Source organism: Aedes albopictus, chromosome 2 (assembly GCF_035046485.1).
Source record: "Aedes albopictus strain Foshan chromosome 2, AalbF5, whole genome shotgun sequence".
In the NCBI taxonomy this organism is placed as follows: Eukaryota; Metazoa; Arthropoda; class Insecta; order Diptera; family Culicidae; genus Aedes; species Aedes albopictus.
In genome coordinates, this window is record NC_085137.1 from 112853369 (window position 1) to 112875749 (window position 22381).

Below are 22381 nucleotides of genomic sequence, written 5' to 3' on the forward strand. Positions count from 1 at the left end.
CCCTTTTCACATGTTGGTCTAGATTTTTTAATTCTTTTACATTTCGTGGTGTTGTTTACAATTCGGACTTCGGATTCGGAAAATTTCGTCAGCTATCGAACTTAGAAAAATTCAGCTTTCAATGGGTGGTTTGATTTAATTCAAAATGAGGAGTACATTCGTGCGTGGGAAAGTGTGCTGATTTATGACTTCAAGGTGGCATTCCTCCAGAACTTCTTTTTGAGATTCCACAGGAATTCCATCCATGATTTCTCTAAGTTGGTCCATCGCGGTTACTCAACAAATTTGTTCCAGGAGTTTCTTCTTCTGGGATTCCCAAAAGCTCTTGATAAGAATCTCCTGGGGGTTTATTTAGAAATCCTTTAGGAATCCCTCTGGGATTTTCCAGGAGCTTCTTCTAAGATTCCCAAAATGGTTTCTTATGGGATATTATCAAAAGCTCTTGCCAGCGGATTTTTCCAAAGATTCTTTCCGGAATTTCTCTAGAAATTATTTCCGAGATTTATCCAGTATTACTCCTTCTAGGAAAGAGCTCTCTTAGCAATACCAGAAATATATTGCGGAGGAATCTACGGAAGAGTTCCAAAGAAAATTCCAGTAGCAATTCCTGACAGAAGTCCAGAAGAAATTTTCGGTTGAATCCCTGAAGGAATTTCCGGAAGGAGTTCACAAAAACATCCTGGAAGTAGCCTCTGGAGGAATCCCGCAAGGAGCTGTTGAAATTAGCATTTCTTAATTTCAAAACCGTTTTATTCTCAGAACAATATTTTTGTTGGGAGTTTTTCTCTGAAAGAACTCTCCTTTTCACTAAAGGGTCCTGGGACAAATATTTCAGGTGGAGATTTCCACAATATTTGTTCCATCAATTTCATCGTTGTTGTCCGCTTTGGTATTTGTAATAATTACATCTGGTGGAGATTTCCACAGTAATAATTACAAGAGGTTTAGGTCGGACGGTCCGGGCATCCACTTACTCACATCACATTTTTCAACAGGAGCACCCGGTAGAATTATTGTTATTGAATCTCGGAAGGAAATCTTTAGGTAATCCCAGAAGTAGTTCTTGAAAGGCTTCCAGTACGAGTTCCTGGAGGGATCCCGAAGAAGTTTTCGAACGAAGGAATGATGAATAGGACAGATCGGTGAAGTACTAGATTTGTAGTAATGAGCTGAATTTTTGTATGGTGAGAAGGTCAATTCTCCGTTTCTGCAATGAAATTGTGCAAAAAGCGTGGGTATTATGATTCCTTGCCTAATTTTATGCTGTTTGAGCAAAACTTTGGGCAACAGTGTTGTTGTTTTCTCCATTTCTTGCAACATAAACAACATAGTTATCTAAAGTTTTGCTCAAACAGCATCAAATTAGGCAAGGAATCATAATACCCACGCTTTTTACACCATTTCATTGCAGAAACAGAGAATTGACCTTCTCACCATACTAAAATTCAGCTCATTACTACAAATCTAGTACTACACCGAACGTGCCCCATTACGTTCTCGTCAGGGTTCTTGTAGGATTTCTGGAAGGATCTTTGAAAGAATCCCTAAAGGAACTGCAGGGGAAATCTCGCACGGAATGGGGCACGTTCGGTGTAGTACTAGAATTGAAGTAATGAGCTGAATTTTTGTATGGTGAGACGGTCAATAGGACAGATCGGCGAAGTACTAGATTTGTAGTAATGAGCTGAATTTTAGTATGGTGAGAAGGTCAATTCTCAGTTTCTGCAATGAAATGGTGGAAAAAGCGTGAGTATTATGATTCCTTGGCTAATTTAATGCTGTTTGAGCAAAACTTTGGGCAACAGTGTTGTTGTTTACTCCATTTCTTGCAACATAAACAACATAGTTATCCAAAGTTTTGCTCAAACAGCATCAAATTAGGCAAGGAATCATAATACCCACGCTTTTTGCACCATTTCATTGCAGAAACGGAGAATGGACCTTCTCACCATACTAAAATTCAGCTCATTACTACAAATCTAGTACTACACCGAACGTGCCCCATTCTCCGTTTCTGCAAAGAAATGGTGCAAAAAGCGTGGGTATTATGATTTCTTGCCTAATTTGATGCTGTTTGAGCAAAACTTTGGATAACTATGTTGTTTATGTTGCAAGAAATGGAGAAAACAACAACACTGTTGCCCAAAGTTTTACTCAAACAGCATCAAATTAGGCAAGGAATCATAATACCCACGCTTTTTGCACCATTTCATTGCAGAAACGGAGAATCGACCTTCTCACCATACTAAAATTCAGCTCATTACTACAAATCTAGTACTTCACCGATCTGTCCTATTCCTGCACGCTCGCGTCATAATACCCATTTTTTCATTGCTATCTCTGTCGCTCTTCAAGAGGCCCCATTTAAAAATACCCATTTTCAAGTTGGGCGGCCCAACTCATAAATGGGTATTTTTAAATGGAGCCTCTTGAAGAGCGACAGAGATAGCAATGAAAAAATGGGTATTCTGACGCGAGCGTGTGGAAGGATTTCTTCAGAAGTTCCCCTTTTTGGGTTTCAAAGGTTTCAAATGAGTAAACTTTTAACCTTAAATAAATAGTTTCAGAGTGACGTGTAACCACCACTCACACCCATGAGCCGTGAGAATCATCACAGATAATCAAAAATGATACTCATGTTTCGGAAACACTCCTCACTCCCGAAGCGCACGATGAGACCAATCATACTCTCTCCCTCTCTCTTTTTAGAATGACAAACCGACGGCTGTCAACTGTCACTGGCGGGTTTCTCACCGAAACATTGGAAAATTTTCACGTCTCACGCATCGATTACGAAACGACACACGAGCAGAGCAGAGTTCAGACGGAAAAAAAGTGTTCTTGGTTCCACTCGGAAGAAAATGTCGCTCCTAAATCACATCTTGCTGCGTACCATTTCCCAATCGGCTGCCCGCAATGCTGCCGTAGCTGGACCATCTGCCGTCGCCGGACACGGAGGTAAGCGATTTGCGTTGTTCCGAGAGGTTTTATCGGAAGATGCTCATGAGTGACTTTTTTTTTCTTCCTCTTCAAGGTGGTGGCTACAAGACCTGGAAGAAACTGTCCTTCTTCGTTGCCCTTCCGGCCGTGGGTCTGTGCATGCTGAATGCCTACCTGAAGCACCAGGAGGAGCACGGCCATCCCCGGGCGGAATTCGTCCCGTACGAGCATATGCGTATCCGCAACAAGCGTTTCCCGTGGGGAGAGGGCCAGCGCAGCCTGTTTCATAACCCCCATGTCAACCCACTGCCGTCTGGATACGAAGATTAGGAAGTGTTGGTGAGGAAAATATGGATCAGTGTTGGAACAATAGTACGCTGGTGTAGATGATTGAAAAGCTTATCGTCCTACAATAAAAGAAGTTCAAATCCTAGGTCAGAATGTTTTTCTGGTGACAGCCCGAAGAGTCCGAAGGGCCATTGGTTGCGTATAAGCTGGTATCAGAACAGTGTTCTGATCCGTCTAAATCTAGGTACTGATTCATCGCATAATTCTTCCGGTTGCAAAATGTTTTGTTACTCTTTTCCAGAAAAATATTAAACAATGCTTTGAAATTTGAACAATAATTTGCCTTCAAAACTCTTTTAGGTAGTTATTGCAAAGATTCATTCAGTATTTCCTTAAGTACTTCTTTGTTCAGGAATCTGGGAGAGTTGTCTCCGAAGATATTTTCAAAAGTACCTACTTCAGAATACATCAAAACATTCTTGCATGGACTTCATCAAGTATTTCTCGAAATATTTGTTATCTCTCAGTATGTACTTATCTAGAAGATCATTCGAAGAAATCAGATAGAATTGCAAAAAAAAAAAAACAAATTCAAACATTCCTCTATGGTTTCATTCAATAGGAGGCAATCAGTGAAGTACTAGATTGAAAGTAGTGAGCTGGATTTTTGTATGGCGAGATGATCAATTCTCCATTTCTGCAATGAAATGGTGCAAACAGCGCGGGTTATATGATTTATTGACTAATTTGATGCTGTTTGAGCAAAAGTTTGAATAACTGTGTTGTTGAAGTTACAGGGAAAAATAATACAACAACACAGTTATTCAAACTTTTGCTCAAATAGCATCAAATTAGCCAATAAATCATATAACCTACGCTGTTTGCGCCATTTCACTGCAGAAATGGAGAATTGATCATCTCACCATACAAAAATCCAGCTCACTACTTTCAATCTAGTACTTCACTGATTGCCTCCTATAGGAAGCAATCAGTGAAGTACTAGATTGAAAGTAGTGAGCTGGATTTTTGTATGGTGAGATGATCAGTTCTCCGTTTCTGCAATGAAATGGTGCAAACAGCGTGGGTTATATGATTCCTTGCCTAATTTGATGCTGTTTGAGCAAAAGTTTCGGTAACTGTGTTGTTGAAGTTACAAGAAATAAATAATACAACAACATAGTTACCCAAACTTTTGCTCAAACAGCATCAAATTAGGCAAGAAATCATATAACCCAAGCTGTTTGCACCATTTCGTTGCAGAAACGGAGAACTGATCATCTCACCATACAAAAATCCAGCTCACTACTTTCAATCTAGTACTTCACTGATTGCTTCCTATTCAATTTAGTTTATTTCAATTCTTATCCTATAACATATTGTTGCCTTTAGTTACGCACTGAGATGGATTGTCCTGACAGCAGTGATTTGAGCTACATTTTGGGTTTTAGAAACTAAAGTCGCTTATTTTTAAGTATTCTTGAAGAAAGGAAAAATTTGAAAAAAAAAACCTTCGTAATTGCGATAGGAGGGGACAGTTGGAGGTAAAACTTAAACTATATCACAGCTCTATTCTGCTATGTCTAAAAGCAAAGGGTTATCCGAGGTTCTGCATCCGAGGATAAATTTAGGGAGAAGCCGATGAAACCAATCTTCGATCAATTCGATTTCAGCTTGTTGGTGTAGATCGTCAGTGGGGTGCAAGAATTTCAGGTTCATTATCATTTTAAGAAGTCGATTCTGTTTCCGTTGAATTTTCATGCGATGGGTTTGAGCGCAAGTGTGCCACGCTTGGAAGCCGTATGTTAGTGTAGGTCGGAAAACTGTTTTATACAAGAGCAGCTTCGTTCGTATATCGAGCGCCGATCGACGATTGACCATGGGATACAATGTTTTTGTGAGTTTGTCGCACTTTTTCAGACTGTTCGAGATATGTTGAGAAAAGTTCATTTTTTGGTCAAGCGTAGCACCAAGGTATTGCACAGCTTCGGACCAGGGAATTGACTGTCCGTTAGCTCTAATTTCACGTTGAGGTAGGTTTCTTGGACTACGCTTCCTGGTGAGGAAGATGGCCTGGGTTTTGTTGGGGTTAATCCTAATTTTCCACTGCTGCTGGTACGATTCGAGGGCCTGTTGAGCTTGTTGCAATTTGTACACGACAACTGTTGGGTCTCGATGGGATACAACAAAGCCGGTGTCATCAGCAAACAGATAGTACTGGACGTTGTCGATCATCACCAAGTCCGCTGTGAATATGTTGTACAGGATCGGGCTGAGTACTGCTCCTTGAGGCACACCGAAGGGGATCGGTTTACGGTCCGAGACTTCTCCATCCACAGCTACGTGAAACGAACGTTCCTTGAGAAAAGACCGTACAATTTTCATTGTAGACATGGGAAAATTGCCCAGCACCATTTTGTGGAGAATGGCTTCCTGCCATACAGAGTCGTACGCCTTTTCCACGTCAAGGAGGATCATTCCAGACGATTTGCCTTGAGTGAAATTCGAACGAACTTGTTTTACTAGTCTTACCAACTGATGACAAGTAGAATGTCCCTTCTTGAAACCGAATTTCTGATTCGGGATAATACTGGCAGTGCTCAGGTGCGCTTCGATGCGAGATAGGATGAACCTTTCCAGTAGCTTACTTAGACAGGAAAGAAGACTAATCGGCCGATAGTTGGATGGGAGCGTCGCATCTTTATTATAATTTTATAATTAAAATGCCTATAGGCTTGGGGATGGCAATCACAACGGCGTGCTTCCAGCGAGAGGGGAAATAGCACATTTTCAAGCATGCCGAAAAGAGTCTAGCCAGTACTATCACGCCTTTTCGGGGAAGATGTTTAAGCAAAACGTTTCTAATTTGGTCCTCTCCAGGTGCTTTTTTAATCTTCAAGTTGCGGATATGTTTTTTGATGTCTTTTGGGCGAATTATGAGGTGTCGGGCACAGGGACAGCCTGGTCAATGTACTCCGAAGAGCGGGTTACATTTTCAACGGTAGTTGGGTCACTTACCATCGAATTAGTATGGAATTTGCTATCGGCGAGTACTTTGGCCTTCAATGCAGGAGAGGCGACTAGTGTGGTATTATCAAGAAGTGGTGGGCTGTACTTACAGGTATTTCGCAGAGCTTTTGTTATTTTCCACATTTGGTTGCTCCCATGTTCCAGCGTTTGAAGAGTTTCTCTGAATTTTCGAAAACGAATCTGGTTGCATTCTTCTGTGATTCTAGAGTTGAGCGATTGGAGAATTTGTTTGTAGAGAGGGTCTCTGGTCCTAATCCATTGACGACGAAAACTCTATGGTTTGTTCCGGAGATCTTCCAAAGATTCCTTAAATGATTTTCCCAAGAAAGTCAATTATTTCTCCAAGAGGGTTCTTCAATTATTTCCTCACAAAATTAATTCTCTCAGAGGTTTCTTCGAGGATTTATCTTGGCATTTGAACAAGCAATTATCATTCATGTTGGCGTTCATTTAAAGATTTCCTAATATGTTTTTTCCAAGAATTTCTTCAAAATTCCTAGAAACATTTCTTCAGAAATAACTGCAATGATTTCTCCGAAAAATTTGATCAAGAATTCTTCAAGGAGTTTCTCCAAGGTTTTACTAAGATGTTCGTCCTAGAACTCCAGAAAATTTTAAAGAATCCATTGGATGACAAATCAAGAATTCCTCTAGGAATTCCTATAGAAGTCCCTCTAAGAAAATCTATAGAAATTATTTCGAAAAATTCTTCTGCAATGGGGCACGTTCGGTGTTGTACTAGATTTGTAGTAATGAGCTGAATTTTAGTATGGTGAGAAGGTCAATTCTCCGTTTCTGCAATGAAATGGTGCAAAAAGCGTGGGTATTATGATTCCTTGCCTAATTTGATGTTGTTTGAGCAAAACTTTGGATAACTATGTTGTTTATGTTGCAAGAAATGGAGAAAACAACAACACTGCTGCCCAAAGTTTTGCTCAAACAGCATCAAACTAGGCAAGGAATCATAATACCCACGCTTTTTGCACCATTTCACTGCAGAAACGGAGAATTGACCTTCTCACCATACTAAAATTCAGCTCATTACTACAAATCTAGTACTTCACCGATCTGTCCTATTCCTCCAGAGATTTTTTCGAAATCCCCAAAGATTCCTTCAGAACTTTTTGCTAGCACGCCTCTAGAAACTTCTGAAAATTCAGGACTTTTTCAAATTTTTTTCGAGAAATCTTTTGGAAAATCCTTCTATGTTTCCATCAAGCATCTCAGTCAAGAATTTCTTCAGAATATTAATGATTCCTTCAAAAATTCCCCCACAAAATCGTAAAAAAAATTCTTTGATAATTCCTGGTATCTTAAAATAAAATCAAATCAATTTCTGCAGAAGTTTCTCATAGGATTCCTCCAGGAATTCCTCCTAAAACTGTTTTGTCACTTTCTTCGGGTATTCTTTAAGAATGACTAGACGCATTCTTCAAGTGATTAATGCAAGGCTAAGATTTCATAGAGAATATCCATCGAGAAATCTTCAGGAATTTTATCAAGCATTCTTTTGGGAATTTTTCCAAGGATTTCTCAGGAAACTCCTGCAAAAGTTTCATCAATCCTTTATCCATACCTTACCTTACCGATCAGGCTAAGGCCGGGGTGGCCTCTGCTGTACATAGTAGCCGCCTCCATTCCACTCGGTCCATGGCAGTTTGCCTCCAGTTCCGCACTCTGCGTAGGGTCCGCAGATCGTCCTCCACTTGGTCGACCCACCTAGCTCGCTGCGCACCACGTCTTCTTGTACCGGTCGGATGACTCTCGAGAACCATTTTAGTCGGGTTGCTATCCGACATCCTGATGACGTGACCCGCCCACCGTAGCCTCCCGATTTTCGCGGTATGGACGATGGTTGGTTCTCTCAGCAGCTGATGCAGCTCGTGGTTCATTCGCCTTCTCCAAGTCCCGTCTTCCATCTGCACTCCGCCGTAGATGGTACGCAACACCTTCCGTTCGAAAACTCCAAGGGCGCGTTGGTCCTCTGCACGTAGGGTCCATGTTTCGTGCCCATAGAGGACGACCGGTCTAATCAACGTTTTGTAGATGCTTAACTTCGTGTTACGGCGAACTTTATTCGATCGTAGAGTTCTGCGGAGTCCAAAGTAGGCACGATTTCCTGCCACAATGCGCCTCTGAATTTCTCTGCTGGTGTCGTTGTCGTCGGTCACCAGTGAGCCCAAGTACACGAATTCTTCAACCGCCTCGATTTCATTACCGTCGATATGAATTCGGGGTGGCGGGCGCGGTGATTCCTCCCTGGAGCCCTTTGCCATCATGTACTTTGTCTTCGACACATTAATGACTAATCCGATTCGCCTGGCTTCACTCTTTAGTCGGATGTACGTTTCCGCCATCGTCTCAAATTTACGAGCAATAATATCAATATCATCGGCGAAACCAAGCAGCTGAACGGACTTCGTGAGAATCGTCCCACTCGTGTTTATCCCCGCTCTTCTAATTACACCCTCCAAAGCAATGTTGAACAGCAAGCACGAAAGACCATCACCTTGCCGTAACCCTCTGCGAGATTCGAAGGGACTCGAGAGTGTCCCTGATACTCGAACTACGCACATCACTCGATCCATCGTCGCCTTGATCAACCGTATCAGTTTATCCGGGAATCCGTATTCGTGCATAATCTGCCATAGCTGTTCTCGATCGATTGTATCATACGCCGATTTGAAATCGATGAACAAGTGATGTGTGGGCACGTTGTATTCGCGGCATTTCTGCAACACCTGGTGGATGGCGAACATCTGGTCCGTTGTAGCGCGTTCACCCATAAATCCAGCCTGATATTGCCCCACGAACTCTCTTGCAATCGGTGATAGACGGCGGCATAAAATTTGAGAGAGTATCTTGTAGGCAGCGCTCAGTAGTGTGATCGCGCGGTAGTTCCCGCAATCCAACTTGTCGCCCTTTTTGTGGATGGGACACACGATACCTTCCATCCATTCCTCCGGTAATACTTCCTCCTCCCAAATCTTGGTAATGACCCAGTGTAGTGCTCTCACCAGTGCTTCTCCACCGTATTTTAGAAGCTCGCTTGGTAGTTGATCTGCTCCAGCGGCTTTGTTGTTTTTCAACCGGCCAACCTCCTCCTCAATCTCTTGGAGGTCAGGGGCCGGAAGTCTTTCGTCCTGTGCACATACTCCTAGATCTGTTACCACGCCACCTTCGGTACTTGCAACGTCGCCATTGAGGTGCTCATCGTAATGCTGCCGCCACCTCTCGACCACCTCACGCTCGCTCGTGAGAATATTCCCGTGATTATCTCGGCACATGTCGGCTTGTGGCACAAAGCCTCTGCGCGAGCGGTTCAGCTTCTCGTAGAACTTTCGTGTGTCCTTAGCGCGGTACAGCTCTTCCATCGCTTCGCGATCTCGTTCTTCCTGCTGGCGCTTCTTCATCCGGAAGACTGAGTTCTGCCTGTTCCGCGCCTGTTTGTAACGTGCCTCATTCGCTCTCGTACGGTGTTGCAGCATTCTCGCCCATGCTGCATTCTTCTCGTTTTTCAACTGTTCACATTCGCCGTCGTACCAGTCGTTTCTGTGATTCGGAGTCGCGAAGCCTAGTGCTGTAGCCGAGGTACTACCTATGGCAGATCGGATGTCCCTCCAGCCATCTTCAAGTGTAGCTGCGCCAAGCTGCTCTTCCGTTGGTAGGGCCACTGCTAACTGCTGCGCGTAGTCTTGAGCCACTTCTACGTTACGAAGTTGCTCGATGTTGAGCCGCGGCGTTCGACTTCGACGCGTGGTGATAACTGTCGAAAGTTTTGAGCGCATGCATACAGCTACTAAGTAGTGATCCGAATCTATATTCGCACTGCGGTATGTGCGGACGTTGGTTATATCTGAGAAGAATTTACCGTCGATTAGAACGTGGTCGATTTGGTTTTCTGTTTGGTGGTCGGGTGATCTCCAGGTGGCTTTGTGGATATCTTTGCGGGGGAAGAAGGTGCTTCGGACTACCATACCACGGGAGGCTGCAAAGTTTACGCATCGCTGGCCGTTATCATTCGATACGGCGTGCAGGCTGTTTCGCCCGATTACCGGTCTGTACATTTCCTCCCTTCCTACCTGCGCGTTCATGTCGCCGACAACGATTTTCACGTCACGCGGCGAGCAACCATCGTATGTTTGCTCTAACTGCGCGTAGAACGCTTCTTTCTCGTCATCAGGTCTCCCTTCGTGTGGGCAGTGGACGTTGATGATGCTGTAGTTGAAGAAACGGCCCTTAACTCTCAACATGCACATCCTTGCGTTGATCGGCTGCCACCCGATCACACGTTGTCGCATCTTGCCCAACACTATAAAACCTGTTCCCAGTTCATAGGGCACTTGCTGGCTTTGTTTAGTGTGCCCAACAGACCCATTTGATTTTGCTGGGAAACGTTTCGTAACGCGATTCTCATAACAAAGCGTTACCAGCAAAATCAAAGGGTCTGTTGGGCACACTAAACAAAGCCAGCAAGTGCCCTATTGGTGGTGCCACAGCTTTGGTAGAAGGTAGCCGCTCGATGCCCGCTTTTCCACACTTTCTGTCCAGTCCAACAAAGTTCCTGCAACGCCACGATGTCGAAGTTGCGGGGATGTAGTTCGTCGTAGATTATCCTGTCACATCCTGCGAAACCTAGTGACTTGCAATTCCATGTTCCAAGTTTCCAATCGTAGTCCTTATTTCGTCGCGTGGGTCTTTGCCGATTGTATCGAGTCGTATTTTCTCCTATGTTATTCGCAATGGGGATTTTTACGGGTGGCTTATTGGGCCTACGCCAACACTCCTGTCTCGCCGGAGGGCCATCGTGCCAGTTCTGTTTAACGTCCCAACCAACACTGGGACGACCACGCTGATGGGGCTACCACCTTGGATCTAGCTGGGCGTGGTGCAGCGTTTCTTACTCAGCCGCTGGATGCCAGAACAGACGCTGTTTGAGCCGCACCTCCTTGGTGAACAAACGCTCGAATCGTACCTCCTCAATCTAGCTGAAGTCAGAAGGACAACAGTGCCCAGGCTGCACTACCAGCTAAGCACACAACTCTTAGCTGGCGGTCTTTGTCATCGCTTGACCCGTGGAAGCATGAGGTAGGAACTTGTGAGGACCAGAGCTATATTGGACGCTCTCCTTATCGACTCACCGTTTTGCAGCCCAACCTTTATCCATGGATTTCTTATTTAATCTATGTAATTATTTCTCCAAGAATTCTACCGAGGATTCCTTTTAATATTTCTCCAAGGATTAGGAATTCTACCAAAATTTTATTCAAAATAAGAAATTCCTTCAAAGAAGCCTTTTGAAAATTCTTCCCTGGGCTTGGTTTATATCTTCCAGGAAGCATTGATTTTCGGCATATGACCATTGTGCTTTGCAGTGTTAGTTGGTTGCAGAGATGGCATAGATACACTGATAAACAGCTCTGCGTCCACATCTTCAATAAAATGTGCGCCGCTCTCTTTTGCTACGAATGTGGACCGGCAACAAACACACATCGCTCAGCCGTAAAACTTTGCGTGAGTGTGCGAAATGTGTAAGTTGCCACACGAGCTGCGCGAGCCGTCGCAGAGCTCAAACTTCTTCTGCGTGAGCTTCGCTCATTTCTAGGAATGTGCTACACAGCTGCGCTGTCTGAGCTGCAACTTGTAGGTTCTCGGCAGTACAGAGTAGCGCAGCGCTGCGATGTGAGCTGTGTGTTGGACTGTACTTTCTCTTGCTTTCCTGCGCTCATCGTCCTGCGCGATGCGACAACGATGCCGAGCGCGTACAGTAGGACCACACAGAAGATAATAATTATAAGAATTATTCTTTACACGCACTCTTTCTCATCATGCAGGCTGTGTGTAATGTGTATGTTTTTATCTTCTCACTTAGTGCTCTGAGGAGCGTGCCATCTCTGGTTGGTTGAACTGAATGTAGATTCAATGGTAAATTTTAAAATCAGATAATTCACTCCTCTGATATAGTGATTCCAATTATACTACGGCATAGTGTAACGGTATGTTGTCGAAATCACTTATGTACCGGGAAAATATAATTCCAAGCTGGTGAGAATATTACCACTGAGGGGGGTTATGAGCCCAGTCAGACCCTTGATGGGACAATAATGTGGGATAGTATATGGGAAAACCATTGAAGGTGGTAATAATCTCCGAGGCTTATGAAATCCGACAGGGCGCGTGCATTAGGCTGCGGATCTATGCTAAGGGAGATCAGTAGCATCTGTTTGTTATTAGTAGAACAAAATGCCGTTCTATGAAAACGCAGTGTAGTACTATGCTGCCGTGAATCGCATATCAGTCCCATCTTTGCTGGATTTCCTATGCAAATGGGACAATTAAGCGATTCATGGCAGTATAAATGATCTCATTCTCTGTGAATTCTAACTTTGACTATCTAGTCAGTAAATAGTAAAATTATTAAGATAGCTTAAGAGCTAAACCTTAAAAGCATACATTTTCTAAATATGACAAGGTTTTGAAGACAAACATGAGATGAATATCAGATTTTAATCTTTTAATGAGTCATTAGCATAATCGTATGTGAGACATAGGGTCATGTCGAGCAATTGATTCAGTACTACAAATCCACGCGGACAATTTCATTACAAACAAACTATTGGTCTTCGTCAGTCTTATGACGGAAAGGCTCAGCTATGCTGCAAATCCATATATTAGAGTCCGTTCATAAAACATATAGACCGAACCCTCATAAAATTTTGTCCATGCAGAACCAAAATTGCATGAAGTTAATGTGATTTATGAACGAACTCCTAGTTGAATCAAATTAATGGATTTTTATTTCTGGGGCACCCATTGGGTATATCACTTCAATAATACAAATACCGCTAACTCTTCTGTAGTTACACTATCCATTTGAAGATGTATAGTAAATAGTAGTAGTTCATATAACCAATATCTACATAACTTCCTCAATCCTCTTTGTAAGATTTGGTAGATAGCATGACAGTATTGATTGAAACACGAGAGCTCTTAAAAAGACGCGGACACCGTCTTCAGCCAGAGGCTGTACAGACTGAATGAAACTAAACACTAGACAAGGGACACACGGAGCATGCACCAGTGGATACGGAGTAGAAACTATTCTCACGAAAAGTTTCATCGCCCGGAGCGGGAATCGAACCCTCACCCCGTAGCATGGTGCGATTAGAAGCTTGGTGACCTTAACCGCACGGCTACGAGGCTCCACCATGTTATTATTCGCATGGTTAATTATTTTATGAACAATAATTTTATTGACGAATCCGATTTAAAATAATTGAATAGTAATTTTTGTTAAGCCATATTAAAATAATCACTATCATGATTATCATTCAATGAATGCTATCCACTCAAGATCTTCGCTACATTGAATTTTGAATTACTGGAGGCTTCCCTTATTAACAAATTTACAACAAACACGCTATAACAGTATCTAGACAATCGTGGAGGGTGAGAAACCTGAACTAGTAGCAGTATTCATATAGATTAACAATTATACTCTATTATTTTCAATCATTGCAACATTATACTAATATGTGCGGGCCGCCCATTTGCGGAGTTGTGCGGCCAATTATTCTCTTTCCATTCCAGAAACGACCGTTTTGAAGCAAGAAGTGTCCCAATGGCCAACACAAATGGGACTTGTCCGAAACACACAAGTTAAGTACAACAATTTTATAATCAGGCACCCAACTCTTTCTACTACTTTGCTAATAGATACTGCAATATGCATACTTCAATATCAATTATTTGTTTGTTTGCGCCTTTATTTATGACACATTTGAAGCATTCGTGTCGCCGCGGAATAGTTTACAATTTATCTTATTCACATTTTTCAATTCACTTTAAAGTATCTAACACTGCTTTTACAATTGTATATGTATACTTGTATCTTAATTATGTTCATTATTAATAGTAGTCTGATAATCCAAGTCTAGTGTTTTTTCCTATGGAATAGAAAGAGTTGGGGTCATAATCAATGCAATACTTGAAACTGGAAACTCCTTATTTCCCCCTATGGGTTATAGGGAGGGGCGGGACATTCGAGCCTACTCATCAGTGAAAAGGACTTGCTATGCTAATCGGTTTAGCATAGGGCAGATACAAGTCTACTGGTAGACGTATCGCCCAGCGAAACAACTCAGATTGGCCACGGCCCGGGGGTGCGTTAATTATAACAGAAGAAGCCCTTTGAAAATTCTTCCCAAAATTCTTTCAGGAGCAGCCAAGGGCTGAAAGTCTCTTTAATAAAGACAAAACAATCTTTCAGGATTTTTTTCCAAAAATTTCTTTAGTAGTTCGCAAATCCTCTTGCGATTTCTCAAAAGATTCTTTCGGAATTTATTCAACTATTCTTTTAGAATTTCTTAAGAAGATTTCATCAAGTAATTCTCCAATTATTTCATTGAAAATTTCAAACTTGATTTCCCCAGCAATTTCTCCATTAAATAAGAAAAACTACATAATAATTCTCTCATGCAAGAATTTTGTCCAGCAAGAATTTTTCCAAAGATACTCACATAAATTCCTCAAAAAAATTCAATGTGAATTCCTCAAGATAACCCTTTTTGCTAAAAATGCCTTAGAAATTCTTCCAATAATCATTGCAAGGATTTAGAAATTCCTCCAATGATTACTTCCGAAATTCAAATAAAAAGTGTGAGATTTCTTTCAAGAATTCTCACAGAAATACCTCCAAGAAGTTGTATTAGAATTCCTTTAAATAGTCGTTCCAAAATTCTCCCAAGGTTACCATCAGGATTTTGCTATTGATACTTTTAAAGATTTCTTTAGTGATAACACCAATGGTTCTTCCAGATTTTCTTCACGAAACTTCTAAGAAGTTTTACTAACGATTTAATCGAGTATTTTTTTTTTTCAAGTATTCTATGAGAAACTTTTTCAAGAATTCTTCTCTAGATATCTTTTACGGATCATCTAGGAGTTACTTCATAACGAATTCCTTCAAAAGTTCTCCAGCGATTGCTTCGGGAACTCATCCAAGCGTTTCTAAAGGAATTCCATCAATAATGTTCCCAAGAATTTTTTCAAAAATTTCCCAAAGTTTTCCAAAAACGATTCCTTTAGAACTACCGCACATTCATTCATTCAAGGTTGATTTTTAGTAATTTCTTCAAATGTTCTTTTTGCAATCCTTCAAATGATTTTTATGAAAGTCATTTTAAAGATTTCTTAGGAACTTCTTTAGATATACCTGCAGGGATTGCCGTAAGAAATCGTTCATAGATTCCTTAGAAGATTTTTTTCAAGTCTTCTTTCACAATTCATTCAAGAATTAGTTCAGTAAGGAATTAACCTTTTTTTCAGGTATTCAAGAGTTTCTCTAAAGTTTTCTTCAGGGATTTCTCAACGGTTTTCCTTCCGATAATCCTACAAGGACGGACACATTCATCCTCAAAGGACGCCTGTACAATTTTCTTCACGGGATCAGAAATTTCTCCAAGGAAATCTATAGGAATTCTCTTATAGGTTTTTTTCTTTTTTATTTGCCCAAAATAATTTGAGGGCAATTTTTTGGAGTCTCCGCTCCTTTGAGAAATAATCCAACCATTTCATAATAAATTCTTCCGAAACCCCCTTTGCCTTCATTTTTTTTTTTTTCAAGAATCCTTTTCGTAATTCCTATTAATAGGACAGATCGGTAAAGTACCAGATTTGTAGTAATGAGCTAAATTTTAGTATGGTGAGAAGGTCAATTCTTCGTTTCTGCAATGAAATGGTGCAAAAAGCGTGGGTATTATGATTCCTTGCATAATTTGATGCTGGTTGAGCAAAACTTTGGGCAGCAGTGTTGTTTTCTCCATTTTTTGCAACATAAACAAAATAGTTATCCAAAGTTTTTCTCAAACAGCATCAAATTAGGTAAGGAATCATAATACCTACGTTTTTTGCACCATTTCATTGCAGAAACGGAGAATTGAACTTCTCACCATACAAAACTTCAGCTCATTACTACAAATCTAGTACTACACCGAACGTGCACCATTGCGGTTATCAGTTATGTACCTTTTAGTTCCGCCCTGTTATGAGTATCCAGTGGATAACTGATACTTGAGGTAAATTACAAGTGATAGTCGAAATTGTCAAAGGATAAGCATAACAGGGCGGAATTGTAAGGTACTAAAACGCTCTTGGATCTTGTCCATATGCTATGCTAAATTACATAAAGTTCTTGTTTTTATAGTAATTCTTCAGGAATATCATCAAAGATGCCTCCAGAATCCACTCAACGATTTTTCCTTGAATAAGTACATTTTAGAATATATCTAGAAGATTCTTCAAAGATTACTTTAGATTTTTTTTTAGATTGAAGATTGCGTTTTTAATTGATATTGAGCCAGCGACCGTTCGAGAACTCCTGAGGTTGGAAGACTTAGTATTAGTCGAGCGAAATTAAAATTGGCCGGTGGTCTCTCGTACCCCGAGAGTGGCGCTTAATCCATCGGTTTAGATCAATAACCTCGAGCAGATTCGCCGAACGGTTACAGGATGTAGAAATTCGTAGAGGTATTCCTGGAAGAATTTTCGAAGAAAATCCCAGACTAAATCCTTGAATGAATTGCTTAAGGATTCCTGAAGATTTTTTTTTCAAGAAATTCTTAAAGCAATCCCTGCAACAAGTTCTGAAGGAAATCTTAGAGGATTTTTTGTAGAGGTCCTTGAAGTAACTGCTAGATAAATTGTAAGAGATATCCCGAAGGTATTCTCGTAGAAATCTTCAAGAAATACTTGATGAAGTCATTGGAGGATTTACCTAATGTTTCCTGAAGGCAATTTGGAAGAATCCTTGTTCATATCGCTAAAGGAATCCTTGAAAGAATATCGGAATGATTCTTTGAAGGAATTATTTTAGAATTTCATTAAGTCTTTTGTGTTGCAATTTTTGAATTAATTTCTGTATGCTGTAAGGCTTACAAATTTTTTTGAAGAAATTCGCGGACGAAGTATTGAAAGAATTCTTAAAAGAGATTCACTTTTGTGTTCCTGAAGCCTAGCAAGCATTTTTAGAAAATAGAAAATTTTCACAGAAGGATCGTACTACCGTAATTCTGCAAAGTACCGTAAGCGATATTATCTTTTTTTTTTCATACGTGCTAGATTATGACTACATTTTGCATTCTAATAGAGCAGGTAATACGTCGAAAATTGAAATTACCCCTTATAATACTTTGCAGAATTACGGTGAAACAAAATTGTATTGTACTGAGCCATCTTCAAGAGTGGCGAAGTTCTTACAAATCTGTCAAAGCAGAATTGCAGCATGTTTGTCAAAGCATTATTGACTGACCAGTGCCGACTCAGCTACATATCACACGACGAATATTCAACAAACTGATTCATTTGCTGATAGCTGTGAATTCGATTATGAAACTTCGTATCATTTGATATGTAACTGTCCAGTTTTTGCGCAATTGCGTTTCCGAGTACTCGTTAAACACCTATGGGATTGTCCAAATATGATGTCCATCTTTTTTTTTTGGGAATTTTAGACCCCCTCTCCCCTGTGTTACGCTTTTTCGTGTGGTCCTGGACGTTCAGGATGTGATCGGACAAGACATCGTTGTGCAGTGCTCCGTATGAAAATGCCTCGTAAGGTGCTTCAATATGGCCGATAATTTTCTCAGGGGTTTGCATTTCAGGGCTCCCTATAAGTTTTCGTAATGATTTTTTTGTTGTATAGAGACACTTGGAATTCATTGATTTGCTCCAAGATTATACGGAACGTGACAATACAGTCCAGACGGGATCGTCCAATACGGAATCCGGCATGCTACTGTCGGAGAATTGCGTCAACCTTATTGTGAAGAAGAACTGCGGTATAGAACGAAAAATAAATTATGTATATGGTTGCGGATAGAGACGGAGGCAACACTTATACGGACGTAGCGGAGCTGCAAAACGGAGTGGAATGAAAATGAATTTGAAACACCAGGAGACATTGACTTAAGCAAATCTTTATTTCAGACTTAAACGATAAAATACATTTATAAAAATATCAACACGACTTCCATGCGATTGATGGCTTTTTAGTTCTGACAGGATGCTGCGTGCAGTAAACTTCTCCCCCTTTTTTCCTATGGATTTTGTTTTTGTAAGGTTTCCTAAGAGACATACAATCTATGGATTATGGATATGCGGTGACATTATTGTTCAACTCTTTCCTGGTTAATTCCTTGATGTCTGGATTGAGGTGTCTATCCGTGAGAACAAAAAATATACCTATGCATGTAGGCTGGTGGTAGCGTAAATCGGGGTTTCGTGTTTATCCTACTAGCGCGTACTTAATGGTTCACATTTGTATCGATACAATACGAGTTTGCTCTACTCCATGTATTCGGAGTTTAATTTTTTGTGGTTCTAGTTACAACAATGTTCACTTGAATGGAACTCTCCGGGTCTGATCAAAATATCTATAAGACGACAAATTTTGTAAAGGGAGTGTCCTGTATTTTAAAGTTTTTGGCTGGGTTTGATTTTTGACACAACTATTTCTTACATGGCTCTGAGAGTGAAATAATCTACAACGGTTCTCTAACCGCACCTACGTTCTTGTCTTGTATAATCGGTTAAGCTTGAGCATCTTTCATTTTTGGTGGGTGGATGGGTGGGAGTTTAGTATGGCTGAAGCAAACATCCTGTGTAAATCTCCGTGCACGTGGCGTGCCGCTATGGTTCAACTTGTTTGGTGGTTATTGTGGTTTCACAGTCTGTCTATTTGTAGGTATTATGGGTGTTTGTATCAATTATAGTGGCACACAGGGCTCAAGCCGGTGCAGCAAAAAGTATTATTGCACATACACTCTGGATCACTAGTTTGGGCTCAGCGGGCGAAAATATTTACGTTTGATTTTGGAAATTTGAGTTTACCTGAAATCAATGAATGATAACTAAGGTAGCACAATTCTAAAAATGTTGGCTATTCAAAACTTAAGGCATATTTCGAAAATTTAGTCAACAATTTGTTTAAATTTTTTGACCCACAAAACAATGGTGGCTCCCAGGAGGAAGGAGCAATTCGAAGATTTGTTGACCATTAACAATAAAGGTGTAATCAGAAACCGGACCTCATCCAACCCAATCTGGATGAGGTTTAGAAGGTCCTGAAGCTGAAAAACAATAAGTTTTTCATAAGGTCGATCTTCTCAATCGCGAAAGCGAGCAGCTGCATCAATCAATTTATCAGATTCTTTCAAAGATATGGGAGGATGAAGAATTGTCCACTAGCCTAATCTACAAGAAAGGAGAGGGAATACCCTTCCTAATCAAAATCTCGTGTTCGGGTTTCCGAAACTTTAAACTTTCGACCAAGAGTGTATGGTATTTTAATTGCAAAACAAGAGGATTGGAAGAAAACGTGCTGTATAAAATAAACAAAATCAACGGTTGCTTCTAATCGCTAGATGAATATTTTTATTCACGCAAATATGGATGGATTAAATTTAAAGTTTTTGAACGTTAAAAATATCGATCTTCTTAATCCTAAAGTATTTGTTTTGAACTAAAACATTCGTTGAGATTCCTCAAGTAAAAATCGGCACATATTTTTGAAACGAAGTGAACTGGTGGATTTAGCTTGAAAACGCATTTTGATGTAACTTCTACAGAAGTGCATTAGATTTGATGATAGACAGGGCATCTAAAAGTGATTTTCAATATGCTAGGGTGTCCAAAAATGCAAAGTTTTCTTTTACTACGTTTTCTGTATTCAAACTTCCTCGGTATCCTTTTACGATGTATCAATTGATTGTAATCTTAAAAGATTTTACTTTTTCATGAGAAAAACTCCTCTTACAGTTTTTTGATTTGTGTTTATCTAATTCACTTTTGAATTGTATCAACGATATATCGTTTCTCGGCTTGACGCATCTTCGTCCTACAAACTACTAATATTATTGTGTGAATGAGTGACTCACTAGCTCTTTCTCTCTGATATACTTCTAACTTCCTATCACTTCCTCAAATGTGCCGATAAAAGTGCTCACATCGTATATATACTTCCCTACGCTTCTATTGCCTTGCTCCATCAATGCTGGATAATAAACTTGAATGTGAGTTTGGTCTCTGATAACCTTAGTCACTCAAAAGCCCATGTGATCCCTTCTGTAGTGTGGGGGTGGGAATCTGGGGAGTGAGAGATTACGGCTTGTGGGGTTCTTTTCTCTCTGGACTTAACACTATCAATTACATCGAAAGAACGAGCAGGAATGTGAATGTTGGATGATTTCTTGATTTTTCTCGACCCATTCGGTTGCGTACAGTCTACCCGGAATGGCTTTTATGTGTGGTTCGATTGTGAGGCAGCAATAATGGCTTTCCCCTAGTTGAAGTAAATGCTCGAATGCTTATCACTTTCCAATAGTGGATTATTAGTCGTTTATCTTTTTTCTTCGTTTCCTTTGCCGCTGCGTATGCTTTCTAAATAAGCTTCTCTATGCCGGTACATTTCCCCCTAGTGTTCTTAACGAGGGGATCTTCATTTCGGGTCGATTTGTTGTACACGGTAAATAATCGATGTCGGTATATCCCACGAATTATCGGTTTCTGCTCTTTTCGCATGTAGGCATTGAATCATGATGGTCGTTCTCTCCTCGCTCACACTTTGCACGATGTAACAGCTTAGACGGTTTCGTATTGTCGTCGGAATGATCCGTACAGGCAGCAAGCGAGCAGGACGGCCACAAGCTGTAACAGGAGAAGTAGAGAAAATAGATGTTTCATTAACATAGCTTTAAGGTAAATTGAACTATGTGAATAAGTAATTGAAAAATTACTACAATTAAGTACAATGTACAAAAATTTAATAGAACATTAATTTGGAATCATGTAGAACAGTATATGTCATTGCAAAATATGAAAATTTCATCTACTACCAGACAAAAACCACTAAATTCCCCTGAAGAAGATACCAACGTGCCAAAACGTTGGGTAAGTAATAAGACGCTGTCCATAAACAACGAAGACTCATTTTCGGCAACCTCAGACATCCCCCCCCAACTAACAATCACTCATTTAACAGGCACCATTATGACGAATTTATTCAGCATAATGTTGAATAACATTTGAATTATTTTCACGTACAACCTTTGTTCGGGTTTTGTTCACACAAATTTGGAGAAGTTATAAAGCATCATGTTGTGCACCAACTTAATTTTTTGAAGTTCAAAGCGTTTTACAAATGTACAGGAAAGTTGTTATTCAGCTTTGGCAAAAATGATAGAAAATAAATAAAATGCAAAAATGTTGAACTCTCACGAGAGTAATTATTTGCTCTCATGTTGAGAACACCTATTATGAAATGAGAATTACATATAAAATTACCTAAATCCGGATTAGAACTCGAGACCTGTCGATTGCCAGCCGCATGCCTTCCTATCTGCGCCATCCTAGAGATGGTGAGATGCAGCACCCAAAGCAAAACATAATCTTCCCATGACTCAATAATGATCACTCCTGAACTTGTGTTCAGCAGTGGTGAATTAGCACAGCACGTTGTAATCAACTGAACAACGCCTTATACTCAACAGCTGTTCAGCCCTAAACACGTGTTTTCCATTCTGATTCCGCTGTCAGTATTTTTATCGCACGGTGAGAAAACTTGTATCGAATGCGGCCAAAAAGTGTTGGTCCTTATTGAAGATATTGTTTCCAGACGTACCTACTAATTGCGATATGAATATGTTTTTATTTTTATTATTAAATATCGATCTTTAAAAATGTATGACAATATGTGGTGCGGTATGGTCTTGGACATGGTGCATTCACAGCATCTGTTCAGGTAATCTACTCATGCTCAGTCAAAGGTCCGTTAAGCAATTTTTTATATATGCTTTTGTCATGGAATTTTGATGTTGTGTTGAAAAAATAGTGCATAAGGATGTTTAGGGATACTTGAAATGTGTCGACTTCTGAATGTTGTTTGGCTGTCTAGGTGACTGTGGGAACAATATTCAGTAAACAGACAGCATTGAAATGTCAAATGCATCGATCCAAGCGTCTCGTAAAATCGAACTGCTGCGGAAGATAAAACATATAATAATCAAGGTACAAGATATCTTTTACAGACTAATAATAATAAATAAATGTCTCATTTTTACGTTCATTACGT

General features: G+C 40.4%; 2 protein-coding genes across 7 annotated transcripts in view; one reads left to right on the forward strand and one right to left on the reverse strand.

The window, feature by feature from the left end:
* Nucleotides 1-2785: 2785 nt before the first annotated feature.
* LOC109420692 (cytochrome c oxidase subunit 6A2, mitochondrial) lies at nt 2786-3373 on the forward strand. Its single transcript, XM_019695131.3, has 2 exons — nt 2786-2958; nt 3035-3373. Exons 1-2 carry the CDS (start codon nt 2862-2864, stop codon nt 3268-3270), a joined length of 333 nt encoding a protein of 110 aa, XP_019550676.2. The 5' UTR covers nt 2786-2861; the 3' UTR covers nt 3271-3373.
* Nucleotides 3374-18214: 14841 nt separating this feature from the next.
* Nucleotides 18215-22381, reverse strand: part of LOC109414182 (CD63 antigen) — a 242323-nt gene continuing 238156 nt past the window's right edge. For all 6 annotated transcript variants that reach the window (XM_062850263.1, XM_062850260.1, XM_062850259.1 and 3 more), the window contains exon 7: nt 18215-20958. In XM_062850263.1, coding sequence (XP_062706247.1) covers nt 20893-20958 — 66 coding nt within the window. In that variant the 3' untranslated portion in view covers nt 18215-20892. The remainder of the gene's footprint in view (nt 20959-22381) is intronic.